At 41.0% G+C, this 25,782-nt stretch overlaps 1 protein-coding gene and 1 pseudogene across 2 annotated transcripts; both read right to left on the bottom strand.

Moving 5' to 3' along the window:
• Window positions 1–1,473: 1,473 nt before the first annotated feature.
• HIGD1C (HIG1 hypoxia inducible domain family member 1C) lies at window positions 1,474–20,736 on the bottom strand. 2 transcript variants are annotated; one of them, XM_036251038.1, is made up of 4 exons: window positions 20,634–20,683; window positions 19,811–19,912; window positions 13,249–13,383; window positions 1,474–1,709 (listed from the first exon to the last, which is right to left on the bottom strand). In XM_036251038.1, the coding sequence occupies exons 2-4, from the start codon at window positions 19,902–19,904 to the stop codon at window positions 1,645–1,647; spliced, it is 294 nt and encodes a 97-aa protein (XP_036106931.1). In that variant the 5' UTR covers window positions 19,905–19,912; window positions 20,634–20,683; the 3' UTR covers window positions 1,474–1,644. The 2 variants fall into 2 exon arrangements, with proteins under 2 accessions (XP_036106931.1, XP_036106930.1); XM_036251037.1 differs by having other exon boundaries at window positions 1,645–1,709; window positions 20,645–20,736.
• Window positions 20,737–23,740: 3,004 nt separating this feature from the next.
• LOC118624471 lies at window positions 23,741–24,356 on the bottom strand (annotated as a pseudogene).
• Window positions 24,357–25,782: the final 1,426 nt, after the last annotated feature.

Raw genomic sequence — 25,782 nt, 5'->3', positions numbered from 1 at the left:
AGCCAAACTGGCCAGTGTTTCGAATTAAACACTTCAGTTAATTTCTTTTTAATGCTGAGTATTTATTGAGAGTGGAATCTTTCCAGTAGCCTGATCTTTTTATTGTATAATCAACAAGAAGGATAACTTTAAAAAAAATGTTTTTATTGATTTTTTTATAGAGAGAGGAGGGGAGAGAGAGATAGAAATATCAATGTGTGAGAGAAACATTGACCGCTGCCTCCTGCACTCCCCACACTGGGGATCGAGGCCAAAACTCGGGCATGTGCCCTGACTGGGAATCGAACTGGGACCTCTCAGTCCACGAGTCAACACTCAATCCATTGAGCCACACCGGCTGGACACAAATGACAACTTAAAATTTTTTTAAAATTAATTTTAGAGAGAGGAAGTGAAAGGCAGAGAGAGAGAGAGGAACATTGATGAGAGAGAACATCAATTAGCTGCCTCCTGCATGTCCCCCACTGGGGATTGGCCTACAACCTGGGCATTTGCCCTGACCAGGAATCAAACTGGAAAGCTCTTGGTGTGTGGGTTGACTCTCAGCCACTGAACCACACAGGCCGGGCCAAATGACAACTTTTAAAATAATTACTTGTGCCAGTAAAGAAAAATGTATATAATACACAGAACAGTTGGTTAATACCTAGAATGTACACATATTTTCAGATATTCTTACATCTTTCACTTCCTCAAATACTAGACTTCACCTTCCTGTCAGAATAACCCTCCACTACAGGAAACAGCAAGGAAAAGGAAATCACCACCATAGATTGTTTTGCAGTGCACTGTTGATTTTATTTCAGTGAATCTTTTTTTTTTATTTTTTATTTTCCAGGCTTGAGTCCTAGGGAGTAAATCTGAGTCATGACAGTTATGACTTCAACAAATTTTTTAGAACCCTGGGGCAGTTACAAAGGAGTTTGAGGCCAGAGGCATACTTAACATTTAATGTCTACTTTGTCTTTTTGTTTTTTAGTGTCATGGGAGATGAGCAATAGTGTGTCTTGACTAACCCCCCCCCCCCCCCAATATTACCATCTGGGGGAAAGGGAATTTTTTTTTAGCAATTTACCTTCATATTCTGAGAAATACTTCAATAAATTAAAAAATGAATATACATATATTTAAATGTTTGTAGTAGGATAGTCAAGTCTGAATATAAGAGTGAGTTGCACAGTGATGAAGCAAATTTAAACAACATGACTATTCTTCTCTGATGTAATTGTTGCCCATTCTAAAAAGGAGTTTATGAAAGCCATAATTACCTTGCCTTATTTGGGGAGAATTAAGCAATGAATAGACTGTCACATTTAATATCGATACAGGTAAAATTTCTATATCCTCTATGTACAATTAGCTAACTGCTAATTATAAGATTGGTTTGTCATAATATAGATTATTTTCTGTCAAAATAAAAATTCTAAAGTAAAAAAATCAAGCCCTAGGTTCTGAAGGACATCAATAAGGATATTTTTGAGTTGACTATGATTGTAGCTTTGGAAATCAATTTCTTAAACAATTGAGACTTACTGTACAAGGCTATGAAAATTCTAATACTTCTGCAGTAGAATTTGCTATATATTGAAAATTCATTCTTCATAATAGTTTTCAGAAGCCTTCTTGTCATTTTTGTATGTAGCTTCATTTTTTGGACACATTGAAGAATCGAGGTCTAATGTAATCCTTATACATAGAATAGAGAACACCTAGAAACAAAAGATGTATATCAATAGAGCATCCATAGGAAACAAACACTGAATTTCTTCCACTTGCATTTTTCCAAAGCTAGCCCACAATTTAAAAACAAATGCCTCCCATCTTACTAATTTTTGGCTTGGATTATGTAAGTGGCTTTAGAAAAAACAACCAAAAAAACCCCCTAAGAGCCATTTAAGGTTAGTATAAATCTGAATTTATGAAGTTATTATGCCACCCTAAAGTTTGAATTTTAAAATATTGGTGAAAAAGGAAATGGTAGTACTTGGCTAAGTATTAAGATTGAAAATAATAGTCACCTCAATTAGCAAACATCCATTCACTGTATGCTTGTGCTCAGTATCCCAAGGAAAACAAAGGTGAACAGATCTAATATCTGCTTCTGGGGATTTACAGTCGACTGGATGAAATAGCTGTGAGTTTAGGCAGAAGAGATAGATGTGTATCTTCCACAAGATGCGGTCTTAGGGCCATGCAGAAGAAGGAGCAGGGTGAGGAATGGAGGAGCTGCTTCAGTGAATTCCAGGGATGTCCACAAATGTTTGTACCAAAGCAAGTTAAGGAGCCTGAGATTTAAAGCACAATTCGCCCTGGCTGGTTTGGCTCAGCGGTTGGAGCGTCAGCCTGCGGAATACAGAGTCCGGGGCACGTACCTCGGTTGCAGTTTGTTCCCGCCCTGGTTGGGGTCGTGTGGGTGGCAACCACTTGATGTGTCTCTCGCCCACTGATGTTTCTCTCTCTCTTCCCCCCTCTCTCCCTCCCACTCTATCTGAAGATAAATGCAAAAATATCCTCGGGTGAGGATAAACATTATTTTTAAATAAAAAAATAAAGTACAATTCATCCCCCTTTTGTGCATATCAATTATTAAGAAATCAGCTATCTAGTGGGTTGTCTAAACCAGTGGTTCTCAACCTTCCTAATGCCACGACCCTTTAATACAGTTCCTCATGTTGTGATGACCCCCAACCATAAAATTATTTTTGTTGCTACTTCACAACTGTAATTTTGCTACTGTTATGTCTTAGGCGACCCCTATGGAAGGGTCATTCAACCCCCAAAGGGGTCGCGACCCACAGGTTGAGAACCCTTGGAACTAAATCCTTTGGCTTCCTTTCTGACACTGCTTGTTAATATCTTCAAAGACTACACAGAGGATAAAGGGTCAGTAAGCTAGTTGTTCTCATCTCAACATGATAGTACAATGAGGCAGATGTCTGCATTTTTTTCTAAAGAAATAGTATAACTATCGTAGATGCATAAAATTCAAGATAAAAATTTTTTAATTTGAATCATTGTGGTGTTGATGGAAATAATCTCAGATTCAGAGAGAATTATAGGACTTACTTCCTGTGCTTTTTTTTTTTTTTTTCTTAAAACAACAGAAATGTGTTGTCTCACATTTCTGGAGACTAGAAGTCTGAAATCAAGGTTATCAGCAGACTTGGTACTTTCTGAAGGACATGAGGGAGTATGTACTCCATGCCTCTCTCCTGGCTTCTGACAGTGGCTGTACTCATTAGTGTTCCTTGGCTTATTGACGCATTGCTCCAGTCTCTGCCTCCATCATCACATGGCCTCCTCTCCCTGTGTTCCCTGTGCTTTTCAGACACAGAGAAATCTTACCTCTTGCCTGCCTCTTCAATGTTGGTGTTCCCTGGAGTTCTGATCTCAGTCTTTTTTTGTTTTATATATATATGTTTTTATTGATTTTTTTAGAGAGAGAAGAAGGGGGAGAGATACAAACATCCATGTGAGAGAGATAAATCGATTGGCCTCCTGCCCGCCCCCTACTGGCGATTGGGCCCACAATCTGGGCATGTGCCCTGACTAGGAATCAAACTGGGACCTCGGTTTGATTCCTAGTCCATGGGATGATGCTCATTTCACTGAGCCACACCAGCTGGGCTAATCTCAACAATTTTCATGTCATAGTCACACCTGTTGCTTCACTGGTAAGGAAGTTAGATCTCTAAGTTCGATTTCTCCTCTGCATGTGAGACCCATATATATTCAATGTACCATATGTGATATTTCTACATCTCCTAGGAAGGTGGTCTCCAAACTTTTAAATTGTGCATAAGTATGTATGTTGAGCAGGCCCCTCAAGATGCATATTTATCTATAAACAGTATAAATGTCCTATGGTCAGCCTATATATTAGTAAAGCTTTTTTGTTTTTGAGATAAAAATATTTTCTTCCCACATCCCCATGGATCTTCTTATACTTCTCCTAGGGTATGAGTACTCCAATTTAGAAACATCTGCCATAGGTATTTCAGTCAGCATAACATAAAATTGAATTCAGTCGATGGGGAAAAAAGGAGAAACATCTGTAACAAAAAGAAATTAATAAAAAATAAATAAAATATTTTCTAAAAAAAGAGTTCAGGCTCTGGAGTAGATTGCCCATGTGACTGTGAACAAGTAACATCCTCTCTAAGCCTCAGTTTTCTTATCTATAAAATGGGATAATAACAGTACCTACCTCACAGGGCTTTGTTGTTTAATCAAGACTTTGGTCTTTGTTCAGAGTTCCTGGTATAGATCTAAAATGCTTGCAGTTTCCCAAGTAACAGGAGTGTCTTTGTTATTCATGAGCCCCTTGAATCATACCTGAATGTATGCTAATGAGGTGACTCATGGTGGGCTCCTAGATAGCTTCAAGATGTGGCTAGTCAGCCAGAAAGACCAACTATGTGCACAGAGGGTTCTTAGGCCTCCAGGGAGGGGAGTAGGACTGGAGATTGAGTTCAGTCACACGGCCAGTGATTCAGTCAACCATGCCTACATAATGAAGCCCCAATAAAAGCTCTGCACACTCAAGTTCAGTGGAGTTCCTTGATTGGTGAATGCAATGATACTCTGGGAGTGTGACATGCTTGCTTCAGTGAATGTTCAGTATAAATATTGCAAATGTTTATACTCAAAGCAAGTTAAGGAGTCTGCGATTTAAACTACAGTTCATCCCCTTCTTGTCCATATCACTTTCAGGGGTGGGGAACCTTTATTCTGCTAAGGGCCATTTGGATATTTATAACAGTCACAGGCCATATATTAACTTCAAAATTAGCCTGCTATATTTGGTCAGGCTAATTTGGGGAGGCGTGTGATGTTAGCTAGTATTGATTTCTTGGGCCAGGTGCTCCCCACCCCTATGGCATAGGGAGCGGGCACAGAAGCTCTGAGCTTGCAACCCTCTCAGACTGTACCCTAACTGGCTGGTCCTGATTTCTGTACTTTGTAGTAAAAGTGTAATTGTATGTCTACTGCTTTCCCGAGTTATGTAAGTTGTTCTGGTGAAATCATCAATCCTGAGGGAGTCTTGGGACCTCCTGAATTTGTAGCCAGTTTATCAGAAGTGCAGATGGCCTGTGGACCCCCAAAGGCTGGTGTCTGAAGTAAGAGCAGTTTTGGGGGGGAACTGTGTCCTTAAACCTATGGCAGCTGGTGTGAGCTCCAGGTGGTGAGCATCAGCTCTGAATTGTATTGCAGTATTGCAGGTGGAGTGAAAGTAGGTATTTATTAAGATTAAATGAGATAACACTATATAAAGCAGTTAAGAGTGACTTGTACATCATAAGCACTCATTAGCTATTATTGTTTGGTCCATTGTGCACTCATCTTCCCATCAAACTTGTTCTTTCTTCTTTGTGAAAGGCAACCCTTACTTTTGGTTGCTCAAACCAGAAATCTAGGAATCATCCTTGATTCTTCCTTCCTTCTTCCAATCACTTAGTTGCCGAGTCCTTGATATTTCTAGAATCCATCTCCTGTTTCCACTGCCACTGCCTTAATTCAGATCCAAGTCTTCATCCTCTGTCTTTACTTTCCCCCCTTCGTTGTGAATCATCTCTAGTCATTTTATTTTTCCTCTTAATATTTTTTCTTGGTGAAATATAATATGCATGGAAAATAGTACGTAAATCTTAAATGACCAGATTAACAGGTAGTTGTAGAGTGAACACCTGTAATTATGGGTCAAGAAATAGAATATTGCAGGCATCCTTGAAGCCTCCTAGGTTTTGCTTTCTGACTATATCCCCCTCTTTTCCATAGGTGACCACTGTTCTGAGTTTTATGATAATTATTTCCTTTCTTTTCTTTATAGTGTGACTGTTTAATATACCTAAACAACCAGTTTCATATTGCCTGTTTCTGATCTTTCTATAAAGCGGGCATCTTTCTAAACTGCCATTCTGTGTTACTGGCCTGTTTAGACCCTTTACTGGCTCACTTTATCTTGTTACTCCTTATCTTGCAACCTTACAATCTTTTGGGGAATTTGTTTTCTATAGATTTAACTAAACTTTTGCTGTGTTTTCCAGAATTCCCTTCCCCACATAGTTCTGGGTTAGTTTGGCTCATGAGATCGTTTGCTTGAGACATGAAGGTGAATGTTGAAGCAGCAGCTGCCATGTCCGTCTTACACTTGGAAGGCTTGGTGCAGGACGTCAGGTGCTATTACAGTCTGTGCATGTTGTTTATCCGCTGGCTCACCTCGCTGTTGTTGGGCAGCAGGCCCATTGCTCCTCTGGCTCCATCTGCATCTCCTTCTATAGCTTCTCTGGCCAGGTGTGGATTAGCTCCATGACAGAGGGTGCTGCTTCTTCTACAGGTCACACCACGATTCGAGTTGGAGTCAGTGAGAGACTGACTCGAGTTTCCGTCTGTTTTGGTGGGTTCCAGTTTATCCTTACAAATACCAGTTTATTTTTCCTCCCACCTGCTGCCTTGCTAACTTCAGGGCCCAGCATTAGAAACATAAGCAACACGCCTAACATGGACTGTTTAACCAGCTCCCAAAATTGCTTAAGATCGCATCTCTGTAATCCTTTTTTATATATCATCTCTAGTGGTTTTCCTTCTCTAATTGAACCCTCATTGAGACAGAATTTAATACTGGCATTTCCAGAAGGATATAAACATGAGGATAGGTTCTTTGTATTGGTTCCGGGTTATTTGGAATTGGTTTTCTGGTCTGAGTAGATGTAACGGTATTAATGGCCTTTTTTTTTTTCAGTGGTAAAGAGGATGCTAGCATGCAGTAGCAAACCATTTTGTAAAATTATTGCCTGTAGGTACCCTTAATCAGGTGCCTATAGAAAGCAAGGCTTTTGCCCTGGCCAGTTTGGCTCAGCGGTTAGAGCGTCGACCTGCGGTCCTGAGAGACCCGGGTTCGGTTCCCGCTAAGGGCGCGTGCCTCGGTTGCAGTTTGTCCCCGGCCCTGGTCGGTTGTGCGGGTGGCAGCCACTCGATGTGTCTCTCACGTCAATGTTTCTCTCTCTCTCTCTCTCTCCCTCCCACTCTACCTGAACAAAAAAATGGGAAAATGTTCTCGGGTGAGGATAAAAAAAAAAAAGAAAGCAAGGCTTTTGATGATCAAGTATTGACTTTCATAGAACATTTAGTAGAAATAAGGAGTATAATAAGATTGGTTACTCCTAAGTGTGCTGGAGAACTTGGGAAAACTAAATGGTGGGCTCAGGGCTTTTTATTCCTAGCTCTAGGTCCTGTGAGGGACCTGAACGCTTTATGATTTCCAAAAAAAAAAGAAAGTTTTAACTCTTGTAGCCATGAGGCTGCAAGAAAAACAGGGACTGATCCTGTGAATGGCTAATCACAACACAAATTGAGTTCCCAACCTCACAAAATCTCTTACAGTAAAATCAAGGCATCACTTTGGAAGGAGTAGGACTCTGAAAACTGGGATGGGAACATATTGGCAGATTTTAGTGAAACTGGGTCCTTGAACCCCTGTGTTCTACTAAGACTGCTTTGCCAGTAGAAACATCCTTCCATCCCTGTCTGAGAAAGACTGAAACTTGGGTCAAAAGAGAATCTCTACTAAGTGAAAGGGAAATGCCACAACTTCCTTGGTATGCTCTGTGGCAGAGCATCGAATCTCTCCTGGCAGGGATTCTTCATTACTGGGGAAGTTTTGTTCCTCAGGGAAATGTGGCAGAGTCTGGAGACACTGGTTGTTACATTGGGGTGGAGGTGCTATTGGCATCTAGTGGGCAGAGGCCAGGGATGCTGCCGAACATCCTGTACTGCACAGGACAGTCCCCACTACAACAAAGCTTAAACCAGTCCAAAATGTCAGTAGTGCTGAAATTGAGAAACCTCACCATAGACGAAGGTATCCAAAGGCTTAGGGAGATTGGGATGTTAGAGTGGATTTGTCCTGCTCACTCCTGGCATCCCCCCCCCCCCCTTTATTGATTTTAGAGAGAGAGGGAGGGAGAGGGAGAGAAAGAGAAACTTTGATGAGAGAGAACATCGATTGGCCGCCTCCTGCATACCCCACACTGGGGATTAGGCCTATTACCTAAGCATGTGCCCTGACTGAGAACCGAACCAGCAGCCTCTTGGAGCATGGGTCAGTGCTCAACCACGGAGCCCACCGGCCAGGCTTGGCTGGCATTCGTAAAGAATTTTATGGTGACTATTTTCTGTAAGCCAGAAATGACAGTGGGAATTGCTGGGCTCCCTGAATTTCAGTGGTGATGATGGGGTCCTGTGGTGGGATCCAGGGGTCAAGCAGCAGCATTTAATTGACAAAGACAAGGAAAGCATGATTATGCAGTAGGCAGCAAAGTCTACGCAGTAATCTGAATATTCTAAGCTTCAAAGATCTTTGGCATTGGCTAATTGTGGTGTCCCTAGAGTTGAATGTGATGGGCAACATATAAGCAGAAAAAGCAATAGGTTTGGTGAAGAAAAGTTTGACTGGAGTCATCACAATGGAGAGCCATTGCCCCTCAACCAGTTCCCAGGTTTTAGACCTCCTTAAGGAAAGACCTGTTACACAGCCAAAAAATGTAAATACGATACATCTTCCTAGCTTTCCTGACCTGTGGCCATTCATTAGGGTGCCAGTGCACAAGGAGGGGAAACAATCACATCTGTGGGAGATTGTTAAATATTGGTTCTGAATTAATACTAATACCTGGAGAATGAGTCTGGTCTACCAGTCAAATGAGGAGTTTACAGAGGTCAGGTGGTCAATGGAGTTTTGCTGTGGGTCTGTTTTACAATTGGCCTAGTGGGTCCCTGAACCCACTGTGTGTTATTTCTTCAGTTCTGGAATGTGTCATTGGAATAGGCATACTCAGCAACTGATAGAATCCTCACAATGGTTCCCCGACTTGTGGAGTAAGGACTGTCATGGTAGGGAAAGCCAACAGTAATTCTAATTGCCTCTATCTACCAAAAGAGTAAACCAGAGCAATACTGCATTCCCAAAGGGATTGTACAGATTAGTGCCATCATCAAGGACTTTAAAGATTCTGGAGTGGTGATTTCGACCATATCCTCATTCAGTTTGCCTCTTTGGCCAGATGACTTGGAGAAAGGTACTGGATTTCTATAAACTTAATCAGGTGATCACTCTAATTGCAACTGCTGACCAGGTGTGGTTTCATTGCTAGAACAAATTAACACAAATTTGGGGTTGTGTCTATTAATCTGGTTGATTGCTTTTTTTTTTTTTTTTTGGTTGATTGATTTTTATATACCTCTTAGTAAAGACCATCAGAAGCAGCTTGCTTTCACCTGACAGAGCCAGCAGTATATTTGCACCATCCAGTCTCAGGGCTGTGTGAGCTTTCTAGCCTTATGCCATAATCTAGTCTGCAGAGACCTCGAACATCTCTCCATTCTGTAGGGCATCACTCTGCTTTGTCCGTTACATTGATCGGACGATCGGACCTGACTATCAAGGGGAAATTGGGTTGCTATTGTGCAGTGGTAGATAAGGAGGAGTGTGTGTAGAATGCATGTTATTTTCTGGAGCATTTCTTACTACTCCCATGTGTTATGACTAAAGACAATGGAAAACTACATCCAAATATAGGATTGCTAATGACCCGACTGTTTAGGAATGAAGGTTTGCGTCACCACACCAGCCAAATAACCACAAATAGCCAAGATGCTTGCTGAAGGCAAAAGGAGTATGAAAAGGCCAGTGGAAGAACACAGTTATAGTACTAGCCATTACCATCTGACCAGTTGCAGAAACAAAGACTGGGATAATTATGAATATTTCTTCCCTATTTTGATATGAACACATTTGTGTACACATTAACCAATTTTTGTTTTCTATTTACCACTTTCACTTACCTACCATCCAATGTAAGAAGTGTTAATAGTACTTAACATTGCATCTCAAGATGTCACAGGTTATTAAAAGGGAGTGTGACTCGGCTCAAAGACAAATCAACATCCTAATATGGATAAAGGGATTTTGTATCTTCTTTTGGGATAGAATTAGCACCCCTCATGTTATATGAGGGTTGATTTTGTCATTGTTTTTATCTGAAAGCTAAGTGTGTTAAAAGAGTTGCATGTGGATGACCCACACCTTTGTATTCCTAATTACTATATATGGATGTGAAGGTTGGGCAGTGAAGAAGGCTGATAGAAAAAAAATGTGTTTGTCTAACCCTGGCCAGTTTGGCTCAGCAGTTAGAGCGTCGGCCTGCGGTCCAGAGAGACCCAGGTTCGGTTCCCGCTAGGGGCATGTACCTTGGTTGCAGTTTGTCCCCGGCCCTGGTTGGGTTGTATGGGTGGCAGCCACTCGATGTGTCCCTTTCACGTGGATGTTTCTCGCTCTCTCTCTTCCTCTCTCTCCCTCCTGCCCTGTCTGAACAAAAAAATGGAAAAATGTCCTCGGGTGAGATTAAAAAAAAATGTATTTGTCTAAAATATGGTGTTGAAGCAGAGCTCTACAGGTAGCCTGGGCTCCCAGAAAGACGAACAAGTGGGTCCTTGAGGAAATTGAGCCTGAAATGCTGTTAGAGGCAAAAATGACAAAATTGAAGTTTTCCTATTTCAGGCACATCACTAGAAGGCAGAAATAAATAGAAGCAGCAGGAAAAGAGGAAGACCACATATGAGATGGATTGACTCTATAAAAGAAGCCATAGGCATGAGTCTAGAGGAGCTGAATAGGGCTGCTGAGGACAGGACATTGTGGACGTCACTCATTCATAGTGTCACCAGGAGTCGCAGCCGGCCCAGTGGCATGTAACATACACATATAGATGCCAGATTGATAAGACGTGGACATCAATGGATTTGTAGTGTGTCAATTTAGCTAAACTAACTACATTTTCCAGAATTCCTTTCCTTTTATTCCGAGTTACTGCCCAAAAGACATTTTACAGGAGACTCCGAAGGCAAAGTGGAACAGCCAAATTCTTTTTCTGCTTGGAAGGCACTGCAGTAGCACGTTTTTGCTTATCTTGTCGGACTGGGTAGCAATCAGGAGTATAGCTCCTGCTGCTCCTGCTGAGTTTCCTCCTTCACCCTCTCTGACTCCTTGGCCAGGTCCATGTTTTAGTTCCAGGGCAGCGGCTTTTTCTCTGTCACTGCCATCATCAACTTTGGGGGTTTTCGATATGGTGAGAAGTCCACAAGGTTCCAGTCTGTCGGGTAAATGGGAACATGGGCCCCTTCCCATGCTCCAACTCCCCCTCCCACCCTGTGGGAAGATGATGAAAGCCGTCAGTAAGCAGGCTGTGAGACCTTGGGATCCTTCCCAGCTCCTCAGTTAAGAAAACAGCTAGTGTTTTGATTTCATATACGCCTCCCTCCTCCTGCATGCCTTGTTTTTATCTGTTTTCCGTACTCTTTAAAACTTTGTGTTGGGAAAGTCTGAGTGGCAGCGCAACAATAGCACCGGCCAGCTTCCCTGGTGCAGTCCGGCCACAGGCTGGATGGGACGTAGTGGTTCAACTTCACCTGCGGCAGCCGGTGCCGTGGTCAGCTGCCACCAGTGTGCATCAAGTCCTGCTACACCCCTGTCTGTCACAGCCAGTCCTCAGGGTTATTTCTTTGGAGTCCATGAACAGTAGGCTGAGGTCCATCCTGTATGTTCAGCTCATCCTTTCAGGTTCCAGGTTTTCTTGCTTCTGCCACCTTACAGCTGTCTATTTTTTCTGTTTGCCCTGCCCACGTCAGGCCTCAGCTCCTGATGTATATACAAGAGCTTCACAATTACATTAAGTCCAAATACCTATAATAAGTCTCTTATTATATATTACTACTAGTAGTTCTGCTTTTCTCAACAGACACTGATTCGCCTACACACCACGCTTTTGAGTTCTACTAACATGCCATGATTCCCTGCCTCTACTTTTTCCTCTGCCTAGAATCCTGATCTCCTCTGCCTAGTTAATCCCTCCACATCATTGGCTCATTATACAGTTTACATCCATAGAGAAGCCTCCTGGATTCTCAGTGCCAGTTAAATACCCCTCCTTTGCTTGGCCGGGTGGCTCACTGGTTGAGCATCGACCCATGCACCAAGAGGTCGCTGGTTCTACCCCAGTTGGGGCACGTGCCCAGGTTGTGGGCCTGATCCCCAGTGGGGGGCATGCAGGAGGCAGCCAATTGATGTTTCTCTCTCACATCTATGTTTCTATCTCTCCCTTTCTCTCTAAAAAGATCAGTAAAAACATATTTAAAGAATATAATTATCATTTGACTCCTTGTGTGCAAGCCCCACACCAATCTCCATAGTGCTAGACTTAGGCTGAGTCGACTCTGTACAGTGTGGAGGGGAGCTAAGAGCACTGTGACTTGTTCTCATTAATACAGACCAAAAAACGTTAGATACTCTAGGTCCCTACATGGACTTCTTGTTAGAACTACATGATTTAGCTGTTGATATAACCTGAATTAACCAGATAATTTTACACCTGTTCTCTGGATTTGACTGTGTAAGTAGTGTTTAGTTTATAGACTAATAAAAAATATTTCCTATTGCTCGAACTTGGACTAAAAGGAGAACAAGGATATTGAGACTTGTGGACTTTAAACATGTTTTCTTCCTCGTTAAACTACTTTAATAATGACATTTGCTGTTCAAATAGGCCGGGAACTATGCTGTTCTTACCTGAGCAATACAGGCTGGGATGTAGACCTCCTGCTCTCAGCTGTTACATAGGGTACAAACTGTTCATTGTCCTTTCCTTAATGAGGCTGACAGAGCCCATAAATAACCTAGTTCTCCTCTGGGCTCTTTTTAAATTGATGTATAATTGCCATACAACATTATATTCATTTCAGGTGTACAACATAATGATTTGATATTTGTATATATTGTGAAATGATTGCTACAATAAGTCTACTTAACAGCTGTCACCATATATAGTTAGAGACCTTTTCTCCTTGTGAGAACTTTTAAGATCTACTCTCTTAGCAACTTTCAAATATTCAATACAATATTGTTAACTGTAGTTGCCAAGCTGTACATTCCATTCCATCACTCATTTATTTTATAACTGAAAGTGTATACCTTCTGCCTACTACGTTTTTTTTTTTTTCAGTGCTTAAAATTTTAAGAAATCAAGCCTATAACAAGGCAACACCCTCAACCAAGTGAAAAACACTGTTTTTCTTATCAGTCCTCCACCATTATATTATCCTGACCCAATAGTTATCTTCTAATATGAATCAATAAAAATTTAAAAAATTACTCTCAAAGACAGATGAACACAAGATACAAATTAAACAGGTTACCTAGAGTCACAGCTCCGACAACAAATCCTTGGGCAGCAACTCTCATGTGAATAAGGTGAATGGACATTTTCTGATCTCTTCTGTACTTTAACTTGTAAAGACCATAGGACACCACAGTCATAAAGCCTGCTATCCCTGTGAATTAAAAAGGGAGGGGTTATATAAATAGCAGGCTAGAGTTGCCATAAGCTTAGAGAGTGAACAAAGGGCTATCCAAAAGATTAGTACTTGGCAGATGAGCAGGTAAGATACCAAAGAATACTTTAAAAGGAACCATGCTGGATTTGATTCATCAGATTTTTTTTTTTATCCTCACCCTAGGACATTTTTCCATACTTTGTTCAGACAGAGTGGTAGGGGGAGAGAGAGAGAGAGAGAGAAACACTGACGTGAAAGGGACACATCAAGTGGTTGCCACCCGCACGACCCAACCAGGGCCGGGGACAAACTGCAACCGAGGTATGTGCCCTTAGCGGGAACCGAACCTGGGTTCTCTCTGGACCACAGGCCTATGCTCTAACCGCTGAGCCAAACCGGCCAGGGCTGATTCATCAGATTTAAAAATGAACACATATCCCTGGCCGGTTTGGTTCAGCGGTTAGAGCGTTGGCCTGCGGTCCTGAGAGACCCGGGTTCAGTTCCCGCTAAGGGCGCATGCCTTGGTTGCAGTTTGTCCCCGGCCCTGGTTGGTTATGCGGGTGGCAGCCACTCGATGTGTCCCTTTCACATCGATGTTTCTCTCTCTCTCTCTTCCTCTCTCTCCCTCCCACTCTACCTGAACAAAAAATGGAAAAATGTCCTCAGGTGAGGATAAAAATAAATAAATAAATAAAATAAAATGAACACATAACATTCATGGAGTTAAGATTTTCAGTTTAGCCTTTCCCCCAGAAAATCCTGAACCATATAGTGCAGTAATTTGCTTAGTAATCTTTAGTAACCTTAGTAGTCTCTAGTTTTCCTGAGGCATGATTTCAAAGTGTGCATGCTGCAAGGCTTTTACTTGGGCAAGTCACTTAGGAAGTAAACCTGCCAAACATCCCATAGTTTTTGAGTGTTTGGCTTTGCTCCTTTCTACTTGTTAGCAAATAAGAGGTAAATCAAGTAAAGTGATAAAAACTTGAATCTTCTGCCCTGGCCAGAGTGGCTCAGTTGGTTGGGCATTGTCCCGTGCACCAAAAAGGTCACAGGTTTGATTCTCTGTTAGGGCATATGCCCAGGTTTCAGGCTTCCTCCCCAGTAGGGGGCGTGCAGGAAACAGCCAATCACACAGATGTTTTCTCCCTCCCTTCTCTAAAATGTAATAAAAAATACATTTAAAAAAACCTGGAATCCTCATCCTGGCCAGTTTGGCTCAGCAGCTAGATCGTCGGCCTGTGGTCCAGAGAGACCCTGATTCGGTTCCGCTAAGGACAGTACCTCGGTAGCAGTTTGTCCCCGGCCCTGGTTGGGTTGTATGGGTGGCAACCACTCAATGTGTCCCTTTCATGTCGATGTTTCTCTCTCTCTCTCTCTCTCTCTCTCTCTCTCTCTCTCTCTCTCTCTCTCCCCCTCTCTCTCCCTCCCACTCTATCTGAACAAAAAATAGAAAAATGTCCTTAGGTAAGGATTAAAAAAACAAAAACAAACCTGGAATCCTCTACAAAAATGAGACATTAAGCCCTGGCTGGTTTGGCTTAGCGGTTAGAGTGTCGGCCTGTGGTCCAGAGAGACCCGGGTTTGGTTCTTGCTAGGGGTACGTACCTCGGTTGCAGTTTGTCCCTGGCCCTGGTTGGTCATACGGGTGGCAGACATTCGATGTGTCCCTTTCACATAGATGTTTCTCTCTCTCTCTCCCTCCCACTCTATCTGAACAAAAAATAGAAAAAAATGTCCTTGGGTGAGGATAAAAAAAAAAAAGAGAGACATTAAGCTTAATGAGAGATGCACAGTAAGTATGTGATTCCAGGAAGAACTGTGCTTCTAGAAAACTCCAGAAACCCATACAAATATTTTTGTATTCCCTACAAATGTTAAGGGTGAAAATACTGTTATGACAACCAAAATCCTATGTAATTGGCTCTAAACAGAAAACTGGTGAACTGAATAGGAAAGACTCTGGAAAGATATTTAAAACACTGTGATAAACTAATCCACAACAAATCAAAATAGCATAAAGGAATAATTATTTAATAAATATTATGAGTACAATTTATTGCTATAGAGAACTAATTTGGATTTCTATCTCACACTAGATCCTACAAAAAATTTCTGGATGGGTGAGAATTAAATGTAAAAACAAAAATATCAACAACAAAAAATAGAATAGCTTATTTATAATATCTAAAAGAGGGTAAGGTAGGCTTAAAATGACAAGGACAGATACTATATTTTCACATAAGAATAAAGAAAACTTGCAGAATAAAAGAGTGGGTCTATATTTTGGCTTCTCTCCTTTATCCTGTTGATCTGTGTGTTTATCCCTCCATCTAAACCGCACCATCTCAATTACTATAGCTATAGAGTAAGCCTTAATATTATTTTAACCATTCTAGGACTTATGCCTTTCCATATAAATTTTAGAATACTGTAAGTTTGTCTGTGTCTACAAAAAACCTTGCTGGGATTTTGATGGGAATTGCACTAAACCTATAGATCAGTTTAGGGAGAGTTGACATCTTTTCTCCAATCCACAAACACAATAGTCTCTACATTTATTTAGGTGTTCTTTAATTTCTTTCATTAGCATTTTGTATTTTTCAGCATGCAGATTCGGTACGTTTTCTTTTTAAATTTTGTTTTCTTTATTGATTTTAGAGAGAGAGAAAAAAACATAATGTGAGAGAGAACATCGATTGGCCACCTCCTGCATGCCTCCCACTGGGGATTTGGCCCACAACCTGGGCATGTGCCCTGACCAGGAATCGAACAAGTGACCTCTTGGTGCATGGGTCAGTGCTCAACCACTGAGCCATACCAGCTGGGCTGTAAATGTTTTCTTAAGCTGATACCTAAGCAATTTTATTTAGAGTGATTGTAAATGGTATTATGGGTTTTTTTTTAAACATTGCTCAAATATTCCCAAGTGGCCTTTATTTCACAACATTATTTCTAATACCACTTTTACTATATGATACTATTTAAATAAAATTTGGTAAATTTACAAGTTATGTGCTTTAAAAGTAATTTCTTCTACTCTGAGGAAGGGTATTATGGGTTTTTTGTTGTTGTTTGTTTTTGTTAATCCTCACCTGAGGATATTTTTCCATTGATTTTTACAGAGTGGAGGGGAGGGAGGGAGAAAGAGAAACATTGATGTGTGAGAGACACATCGATTGGTTGCCTCCCATACAACCCCAACTGAGGCCGGGGATTGAACCTGCAACCCAGGTACAGTGCCCTTGACTGGGAATCAAACCCAAGATCCTTCAGTCCTCGGGCTGACGCTCTAACTGCTGAGCCAAACTGGCCAGGGCAGGGTATTATGTTTTTAATTTCAGTCTCCATGTGTTTGTTGTTAGTACATAGAAATGCAGTTATTATTTATATAGGATAGCAAGTTTTGATTAACCATGTTGGCCCATGTGTGTCTCTATAGGTGAGCGAGGTTATATTTATTCTTTTAGGATCCACTTAAGTGGAAATAACAATCATAGTAAATAAAAACATGTATATTTTATAGGCTTATTAGCCATAAATGAAATTGAAATAAAAATAAAAAAATATATAAAAACAATAAAATGTTGATGATACACAGGTACAATGCTGAAAGCTCCGTAAGTTTAGCTAAATCTTTTTGGAAAGACCTCTGGAAATAGATCATAAGTGATACTAAACTGAACATGCTTCCTGCCCTGGAAATTGTACCTTTGGGAACTTCCTCCAAGGAAATAAGCAAAAGAAATTTAAGAAGTTGACACAAAGATGTTTATGGCTACACTATGTATGAGGAAAAACTAAACAACCCAAATGACCCAAACAGAGGAAAATGTCATAGCTATAAAAAAAAAAAAAAAAAAAAGTATATTTCTACACAGAAATATACATATGAAATGTTAAGTGAAAGAAGCAAAACAACCTATCAACACAGAGTTTAAATATTTAATAATGTTTGTACAGGTCTTATTGCTCATAGGACACTTCTAAACAATATACATAGATTGTAATGACAGAGGTTGTTGAAGATAACAAAAAAAAATGTTTTGTAAATTATCTGCACTGGTTACTTCATCCTAGAGCAGGAAATACATAGATGTTATTAAAATTACAATAGCTAAACAAACTATTCAATAATATATATCCAAATTTTATCATTATTTATATTTCTATAAAAAGCTTGGTTCTCTTCCCTTATCAAATCAAGGTTCTGTTCTTACTTAAATTGGTTTTGTTTCTTTTAAAGATTAAAGTCAGAACCTTTACTGTTTTCCATACAGCGTCTCTGTAGTTTGTATATAATTGAATTTAGCTGAAAACACTTTAATCTTTCTACTTTAATCACCCTAAATGTCTCTGGAAAATAATTTAATTTGCAGCAGGCACAGTGATTAATCTCTGTTCATTACAGTGATCTGTGCAAGTGGCACTGACTTCTTGAATTGTTTTTCTAGTTAAAAATGCTAAGGAAGGTGAATAAATCACTATAAAATTATTTGCTTAATTTGTTGTAGGAGCTATTACAAGTCTTAAATGAAACTTATTATAAAGTAAAATTTTGATTATTGTTTATATGTGAATAATGACACATGAAGTTGCTAGATTTACAGTGATAATGGAAATATATGACATACCTATTTAATAGAGGTTTTATGGAATTAATCACAAACTTATGTAAGTCTGATTTAAATAGGTTATTTTAATAGTTTCTAGCCAAAATTAATATAAGGAAAGAGGCATGGCCACCGTATACAATAATAACACTTAAGGCAGGAGAAGCATACAAAAGAGAAGAAAGAGAAAGCTTAAATTTTAAAAACAATATTGGTGTTTAGATTTTTGTTTGATTGTTTTTAATCTTCACCAGAGGATATTTTTCTCTTTATCTTCAGATAGAGAGGGAGAGAGAGAAACATCGATGTGAGAGGGACACATTGACTGGTTGCCTTCCTGATGACCCCGACCAGGGCCAGGGAAGAACCGCAACCAAGGTACATGCCCTTGGCCAGAATTGAACCCAGGACTCATTGGTCCATGGGCTGAGGCTCTAACCCGTGAGCCAAACTGGCCAGGGCATTTTGTTTGTTTTTTGTTAATCCTCACCTGAGGATATTTTTCCATTGATTTTCAGATAGAGAGGGAGGGAGGGGGGAGAGGGAAGAGGGATGGAGAGGGGTGAGAGGGGGTGAGGGGAGAGGGAGGAAAGGGAAACATCCATGTAAGAAACACATTGATTGGTTGCCTCACCCACGACCCCCACCAGGGCTGAGGATTAAACCTGCAACCCAGGTACATGCCCTTAACTGGGTATCAGACCTGAGACCCTTCAGTCTGAGGGCTGATGCTCTAACCACTGAGCAACCTGTCAGCGTGGTGCTTAGATTTTGTGTGTGTGTGTGTGTATTTTAAAAAGCCCACATAGCCCAGCCAGTGTGGCTCAGTGTATTGAATTTCTTCCCATGGACTGAGAGGTCCCGGTTCAATTCCTGGTCACGGTACATGCCCAGGTGGTGGGCTCAATCTCCAGTGGGCAGGAGGCATCAATCTGCTGATTGATGGTTCTATTTTTTTCCCTTCCTCTCTCTACCAAAAAAAAAAAAAATCAATAAAAACATTAAAAAAATAATAATAAAAATAGTAAAATAAAAAAGCCGACATATATCTAGTATTTGTTAAAATACTAACAATACTAATGTAAACATACTAAGTATATGTTGGGAAAGGATAAATAGGCTTGGACTCCAGGTCTAATTAGATTACTTAACCTTCAACCTCAACATGTGAACAGATCAGGAAGCAAGGAAAAAGGGCCACTGAGCATGAACACCACAAAGTTCATGTGCTCAGGTGTACAGGTAGGCCCAGGCTTTCATTCAGAGCTTCTTCACTCTGAAGCGACTCATAGTTCTTTTAAGCTGGGTATGTAGCTTCTAGTGCCAGAGAACATCAGAAGAAGTTTTTGATGGTATCCAACAATATGGAAGAAACAGAAAAATCTGTAAACATCAGACACAAGCACTTAAAGGTTGGAATTACTTAGAAGACAAAGAGACATATTCATCACCATAGTCCCAACAGACGTTCAGTCCGCTGTCCCAGAGCCATCACAGAAAAGTTCAAGTGCATTCTATCAATTCCATTTAGATTGGTTGGGAACTAATAATTGTACTAAGACCTCTAATGAAGATGGATCAAATAGAATAAAACCTGATGCACCATAATAATAATAGCTAAGAGTTACTGGAGATTTACCATATACTAGAAACTATTCTGAAAGTTTAACTCATGCTTCGGGGGGGGGGGGGTAGTTTCAATTATCTGAATAAACTCAATTACATAAAACATTTCAATCCTCAAAGATACTGGGCAAAGCATTATTGTACTATTACAAACAGTTTTCCAGTATCCAGTCAAGGCTTGTACTTACCTACAGGCACAAAGGGGGAATCTCTAGATTTCCTGATCAGTCGGGATAATTGACCTTCATCCTCATCTGCTGACCACTGGTTATCTGAAGACATCTTTCTCTCTAATAACAGTAAGGGATAAATGAGATTGCTGTGAATCATTAAAAAGAATCCGTTTACCCTCTCCCAATATACTTTTGATTATGTGCTCTGTCTTCATTCGTTTGACATGCAGTCTGCTCTCTTGAAATAAACAGACATCTTTCCCTCATCCTTTTCATTATGGGATCTTTTCATTTTGTTTGGAGAGGGTAAAAGAAAAATATATAGAGAGGTAATCATAATCAGATTTCATGAATACAGAGTGAAACATAATCATGTTTTTCAGTCACTTTTCACTACTTAGCATTTGAAATCATTAGGAACCTCAGAATGTCTTCCACAAACAGTAAGAACACAGAGTTTCTTTTACAAAATATCATTTTAAAGAATGAAGGCTGTGCCAACATAGGCAAAAATATATTCAGGTTTACAGGGGATGGGAGAATGAGCACTCCAATTCTGTCGAATGTGCAGGCATTATAAAGTCATCAATATTTACCAAACACCTAGCATCTGCCAGGTACTACCCTAGACAATGGAAATAATCTTCCTTGTCTACACAGGATGAATGAGGAAACTTGAAAGAGTAACTATAATCATTATTAACATGGTTTAACAGCACCTCAGTCTCTTATCCATGCAACTTACAATTTTTCACCTCAAAATTTCAAATAGATGGCTTCATCCTACAATCAGCTTTCATCAGGAAATGTAACCCAGTAAGTGGCAGAAGCACAATACCTTTGGCGTACCCCAGCACCTGCTGTCTGTCTCCCGGTGTTCCTTAAGCAGAGACCAGTAGATCAGAACAGGCTTTGTAAGGCTGGGACACATTTCGCTAAATTTCCAGCTAATTGATAGATAATTGGTAAGCCCATAAACACCCCTCCCCCCAAGGGGAGTGGCGGACTGGTATTGGCCAAGGTTTTCACAATCCACACTGGAAACAGCAGCACCTGCAGCACAAACATGAGGCGTTGGAAGACAACATTAAGGAAACATTAAGGCTTTTGGAGATGCCACTACTTAATTCTGTCTTCACAAGGGAGCTCCCCACTTCCCTCTGTGACTGTGAGTGCTATAACCCAGCTCCAGGGCCCCAAATCAAGAGGAGAGGGGGCGCAGGGTGATTACACTGGGTTTGTGGGTAAGGGCGGGGTTAGCCATCTGAGGGCTACAATTCTGGTCTTTTAGGAATATGCGCTTGCCAGAGGGGCAGCCCACTGTGGCTGGGATCCCGGGCTGAGGAGACCCAAGCTTGTGAAAAGGGATCTGGTGGCAAGGCCCTCACACCTGCAGCCCTTACAGAGCCTCAGGCTGCACGTGCGCCCCACCAGGAAGGATGTGATGTTACTGCGCCTGCGACCAATCGAGGGCAGGGCGCACGGGCGGCCAGGTGCTGAGTGAGCCTGCAGTCCTGCCCCTGCGCCTGCGCGGGGAGGCGGCCTGCTGTGGCCCCAGGGGCCGGTGGCAGGTGGTCGCTGCCTCCCTTCCGCCGCGACTGCGTGCATTTGGGCACCTGAGGCCTCGAAGTCCTGGCTCACTGCCTCCTTCCAGCTGCAGCCACAACGACCGCAGTGTGAGGGCAGAGGACCAGGTAGTGTTGGCGTTTCAATTTTTAAAGAAATTTAGACTTACAGAAAAGTTTCCAGAACAGTACAAAGAACTGAATGTCCCGCACCCAGATTCTCCTTGGTTAACATTTAGTCACATTTGCTTCATTATTTTTCTCTAGATGGGATTCCTTCCTTTCGTCCAGTTATTTTGTAGAATGTCTCTCAATGTAGAATATTTCTAATGCTTTCTCATCATTAGAATGAGATTGTGCATTTGGGGCAGAATACCACAAAGGTGATGTTGTGTCCTTGGTGTATAATATCACGAAGCACATAAAATTAGCTTGTTTCGTGGTAGTAACTTTGCTCCAGTATTATGCTTAGAAATGACTAACAATTAGTTCTCCAGGGGTAAAAAGCGTTAATTTGTAACACTTGCGGATGTCCGTGGTGTAGATACTCCCGTCATGTTCAGGTCATCCCTGAGCACAAAATTGGAAAGGGTTGGTTGGTCCTCTGTTGAGTTGGTGTGAGTCAACTCTAACACACCACTGCTTTGGTCATTTGGATTAAGGTGGTGTGTGCAAATTTTTAGTAAAGTTACTATTTTCCCCCTTGTAGTTACTAAGTCTTTTGTGAGGAGATACTTTAATATTATACAAATGTCCTGTTATTTATCAGACTTTTACCCATTAAGTTCAGCATCCATTGATGATCCTTGTCTGAATCAATTAATATTATGTTTGCCCCGGCCGGTTTGGTTCAGTGGTTAGAGTGTTGGCCTGTGGATTAAAGGGTCTCGGGTTTGATTCCGGTCAAAGGCACGTACCTGGGTTGCAGTGCAGATTCAGTCCCAGATCCCAGTTGTGCTCATGTTGGAGGCAACCAATTGATGTCTCTCCTCCTCTCTCTCCCTCACTGTTCCTCTTTCTCTTCCTCTTTCCCCCCCTTCCACTCTTATCTAAACATCAATGGAAAAATATCCTCAAGTAAGGATAAAAAAATTAATATTATGTTTGTTAAATGGTAATTTTCTAAAGCAATAATTTCTTTAGTATTTTTTCAGTTGGCATTCTGCAAGGAGTTGCTTTCCCTTGTTTTCTATTTATTTACATCTGTTTGGACTCATGCACTTCTGTTTTATTTGGTAGTTTATTCTTTACTGTAGTTATTTATTTATTTATTTTATTTTTTTATCCCGAGGACACTTTTGCATTTATCTTCAGATAGAGCAGGAAGGAGAGAAGGGGGGTAGAGAGAGAGAGAAACATTGACGTGAGAGAGACACATTGACTGGCTGCCACCCACACGACCCCAACCGGGGCCGGGGACAAACTGCAACCAAGGTATGTACCCTTAGCGGGAACCAAACCCAGGACTCTCCGGTCTGCGGGCCGATGCTCCAACCATTGTGCCCAAACTGGCCGGTGCTGTAGTTATTTATTTTGATGGTCAAGCTGTCCCACGTTTGGCTAGTGTAAGTGCCTTCACGCTGGCTCTTATGTCCTATTGGCATGACCCCATCATTCTTCAAACACTTCTTTATATCCTGGCTTAATATGTTGTTGCAGGCTGAACTTGTACTTTTTCTCCCCCAGCCCTGAAACCAGCTATTTCTTCAAGGAGTCCTGATTCATTTTAGGGTAGAATGGTATTTAGAAACCACATTCTGGGCACTAGTGGTGCTCATTGTTACTGGTGTATCTTTACTTGTAGGCCCACTCAGCAGACAGAGTTAGAGTTTATATCTTTATCTTTATTCTATTCCTAAAATCTGTCTGTATTAAAACCATGAGTTCATAATAATATCTCTAATTTCAATCCAACTCCATAGAGTTCATTCTAATCTCCTTTTCATATTTGTGATTCCTTTTTCTGACTGGGAGAGACCTGGCTCCCACTGTCCTCAGTATATTTAATGTACAGTCATGTGTTGCAGAATAACATTTGGGTCAATGACAGACTGCATACATGATGGTGGTTCCATAAGATTATAATGGAGCTGAAAAATTTGTATCACCTGGTGACATCATAGATGTCCTAAGGTCATAGTGCAATGCATTACTCACATGTCTGTGGTGATGCTGGTGTAAAAAAAAAACACCTGCGTTGTCAGTCATATGAAAGTGTAGCTCATACAATTATGTACAGTACAGAATATTTGATAATAATAAATAACTTTGTTACTGGTTTATGTATTGTACTATACTTTTATCCTTATTTTATTTTTTAATTTTTATTTTTTGGGATAAACACCTTTATTACATGAGCTAAGACAGGAGGGAAGAGAACTTATTTGCCTTTCCGGGCCTTGATTTTTCTCAGATAGGACTGCAGCTCCTTGCCCCCTAGCACATAGCCATCTGCTTGGCCACAGTGGCCTGGTCTGGAAGCGATGCATGCAAGAAGCTTGCCCTGCTGTTCCTCAAGAAGACTGCTGATTTTGGCATTCTTTTTCCCCTCATCATATTTCTTCTGAATTTTCTATCATTTTTTGTTTAAAATCTCTTCCTTCCCAGGAGTCAGCTTAGCCCCCTTTTTGCGGTCCAGGGGCAGTGCATAGGGGACTTGTACGCTGTCGGTGCGGTGTGCTGTCAACAAGCACGAGGCAGTTCTTTACGAGGGCCTTGGTGCGGACCAGTTCATTGTTGGATGCATTGTAGACAACATCAGTAATCCTTGTTTTTCACAAATAACACTCTGAGCCCCAGGAGAAGTTGCTCACCTCCAGCCTCAAGGCTCCATACTTCTTGTTGCCTCCCTGCACGCGGACCGTGAGTATGTGGCAGGGTCCAATCTTAGTGTTGGCAGCAGGGTGTCCCAGCTCATATTTTCACTTCTTGAGGTAGGGCTTCCTCTTGCCACCAGTCTTACGGCGCTTGTGCCAGTAGTCCTGAGAGATGCCCATGGCTTGGCACCAGCTGGAAAGAGAAAACGCAAAGGTATCCTTATTTTAGAGTCTTCCTACTTACAAAAGAAGTTTTACACAGGTGGCAGCCTCACACATTTCATGTTTACTGTGTCTTTTGATGGCATCATTTTCTCTTGTGCTTGATTTAATCTTGTGTTGTTTTGTACAGCAATGTGCTATACGGGCTTATAGCCTAGGAGCACTGGGCTATACCATCTAGGTTTGTGTGAGTGCACTTTAGGATCTCACAACAACGAAATCACCTAACAAGGCATTTCTCAGAACCTAACCTGTATCTCTGTTGTTAAGTGGCACATGACTGTATTCGTTGTTTCTCTCTCTCATTTACTCTCTCTCTAAATAAATCAATAAATTTAAAAAAGTAAATAAAACATATGTCTACACAAATGTTTGTGGTATCATTATTCACAATAGCCAATAAGTGGAAACAACCCAAACATTCATCATTTGACTGATGAATGGAGGAATAAATGTGATATATCCATACAATGGAATATTATTTGGTCATAAAAAGAAATTAAGTACTGCCCTGGCCGGTTTGGCTCAGCAGTCGGAGCTTCGGCCTACGGACCAGAGAGTCCCGGGTTCGGTTCCCACTAGGAGCACATATCAAAAAAAAAAAAGAAAAGAAAAGAAATGAAGTACTAATACATGCTACACCATAGATGAATGTTGAAAAACATGCTAAGTGAAAGAATCCTGTCACAAAAGAACACACATTGTGTGATTTCATTTACATGAAATGTCCGGAATAGGCAATTCCATAGAAACAGAAAGTAGATTTGTGTTTGCCTCGGGCTCCCAGGCAGTGGCGGGAAAAACAGGGAGTGATTACTAATGGGTACACTGTCTTTTAAGGGCAGGTGATAAAAAATGTACTAAAAATAGATTGTGGTGCCTGGCTGAAGTGGCTCAGTTGGTTGAGTGTTGTACTGTGCACCAAAACGATGCCCATTCAATTCCTGATCAGGGCACATACCTGGGTTTTGGGTTTGATCCCCAGTCGGGGCATGTATGGAAGGCAACCAATTGATGTTTGTCTCTCATCTCTGTCTCTCTCTCCCCTTATGCCCCTCTCTCTCTCCCTTCCATCTCCCCCTCCCTCCCTCCCTCTTCCTCTCCTTTCTCTAAGCATGCTCTCAGGTGAGGATTAAAAAAGAAACACACACACACAAATAGATTGTGGCGATGGCTATAAAACTCTGAATATACTAAAAACTACTAAATTGTGTACTTCAGGTAAATTTTATGATATGTGAATTATATCTCAATAAAGCTGTTTGGGGAAAAAAGCTACTTGGGTTGATTTTTTTTTTTTTTTTTACTGTCTGCATCAGTGTGGTTAGTATTAGATGTTTTTTTATTTTTCCATTTTAGGGTCCCCCTTTTTAAATTTTATGTA

The sequence above is a fragment of the Molossus molossus genome, unplaced genomic scaffold (genome assembly GCF_014108415.1).
Source record: "Molossus molossus isolate mMolMol1 unplaced genomic scaffold, mMolMol1.p scaffold_m16_p_10, whole genome shotgun sequence".
In the NCBI taxonomy this organism is placed as follows: Eukaryota; Metazoa; Chordata; class Mammalia; order Chiroptera; family Molossidae; genus Molossus; species Molossus molossus.
The sequence above is the reverse complement of the archived record's forward strand: the minus strand, read 5'-3'. Positions and strand labels throughout refer to the sequence as shown.

What these genes read in the sequence shown, in the direction of transcription:
- HIGD1C (XM_036251037.1), bottom strand. Translation starts at nt 20,726, where the DNA reads ATGTGTCCCAGCCTTACAAAGCCTGTTCTGATCTACTGGTCTCTGCTT. An exon ending in GACAGACAGCAGGTGCTGGG is followed by an intron (nt 19,913 to 20,644) that starts GTACGCCAAAGG and finishes TACTGTTATTAG; the next exon opens with AGAGAAAGATGTCTTCAGAT. An exon ending in TGTCGGAGCTGTGACTCTAG is followed by an intron (nt 1,710 to 13,248) that starts GTAACCTGTTTA and finishes TTTTGTTTCTAG; the next exon opens with GTGTTCTCTATTCTATGTAT.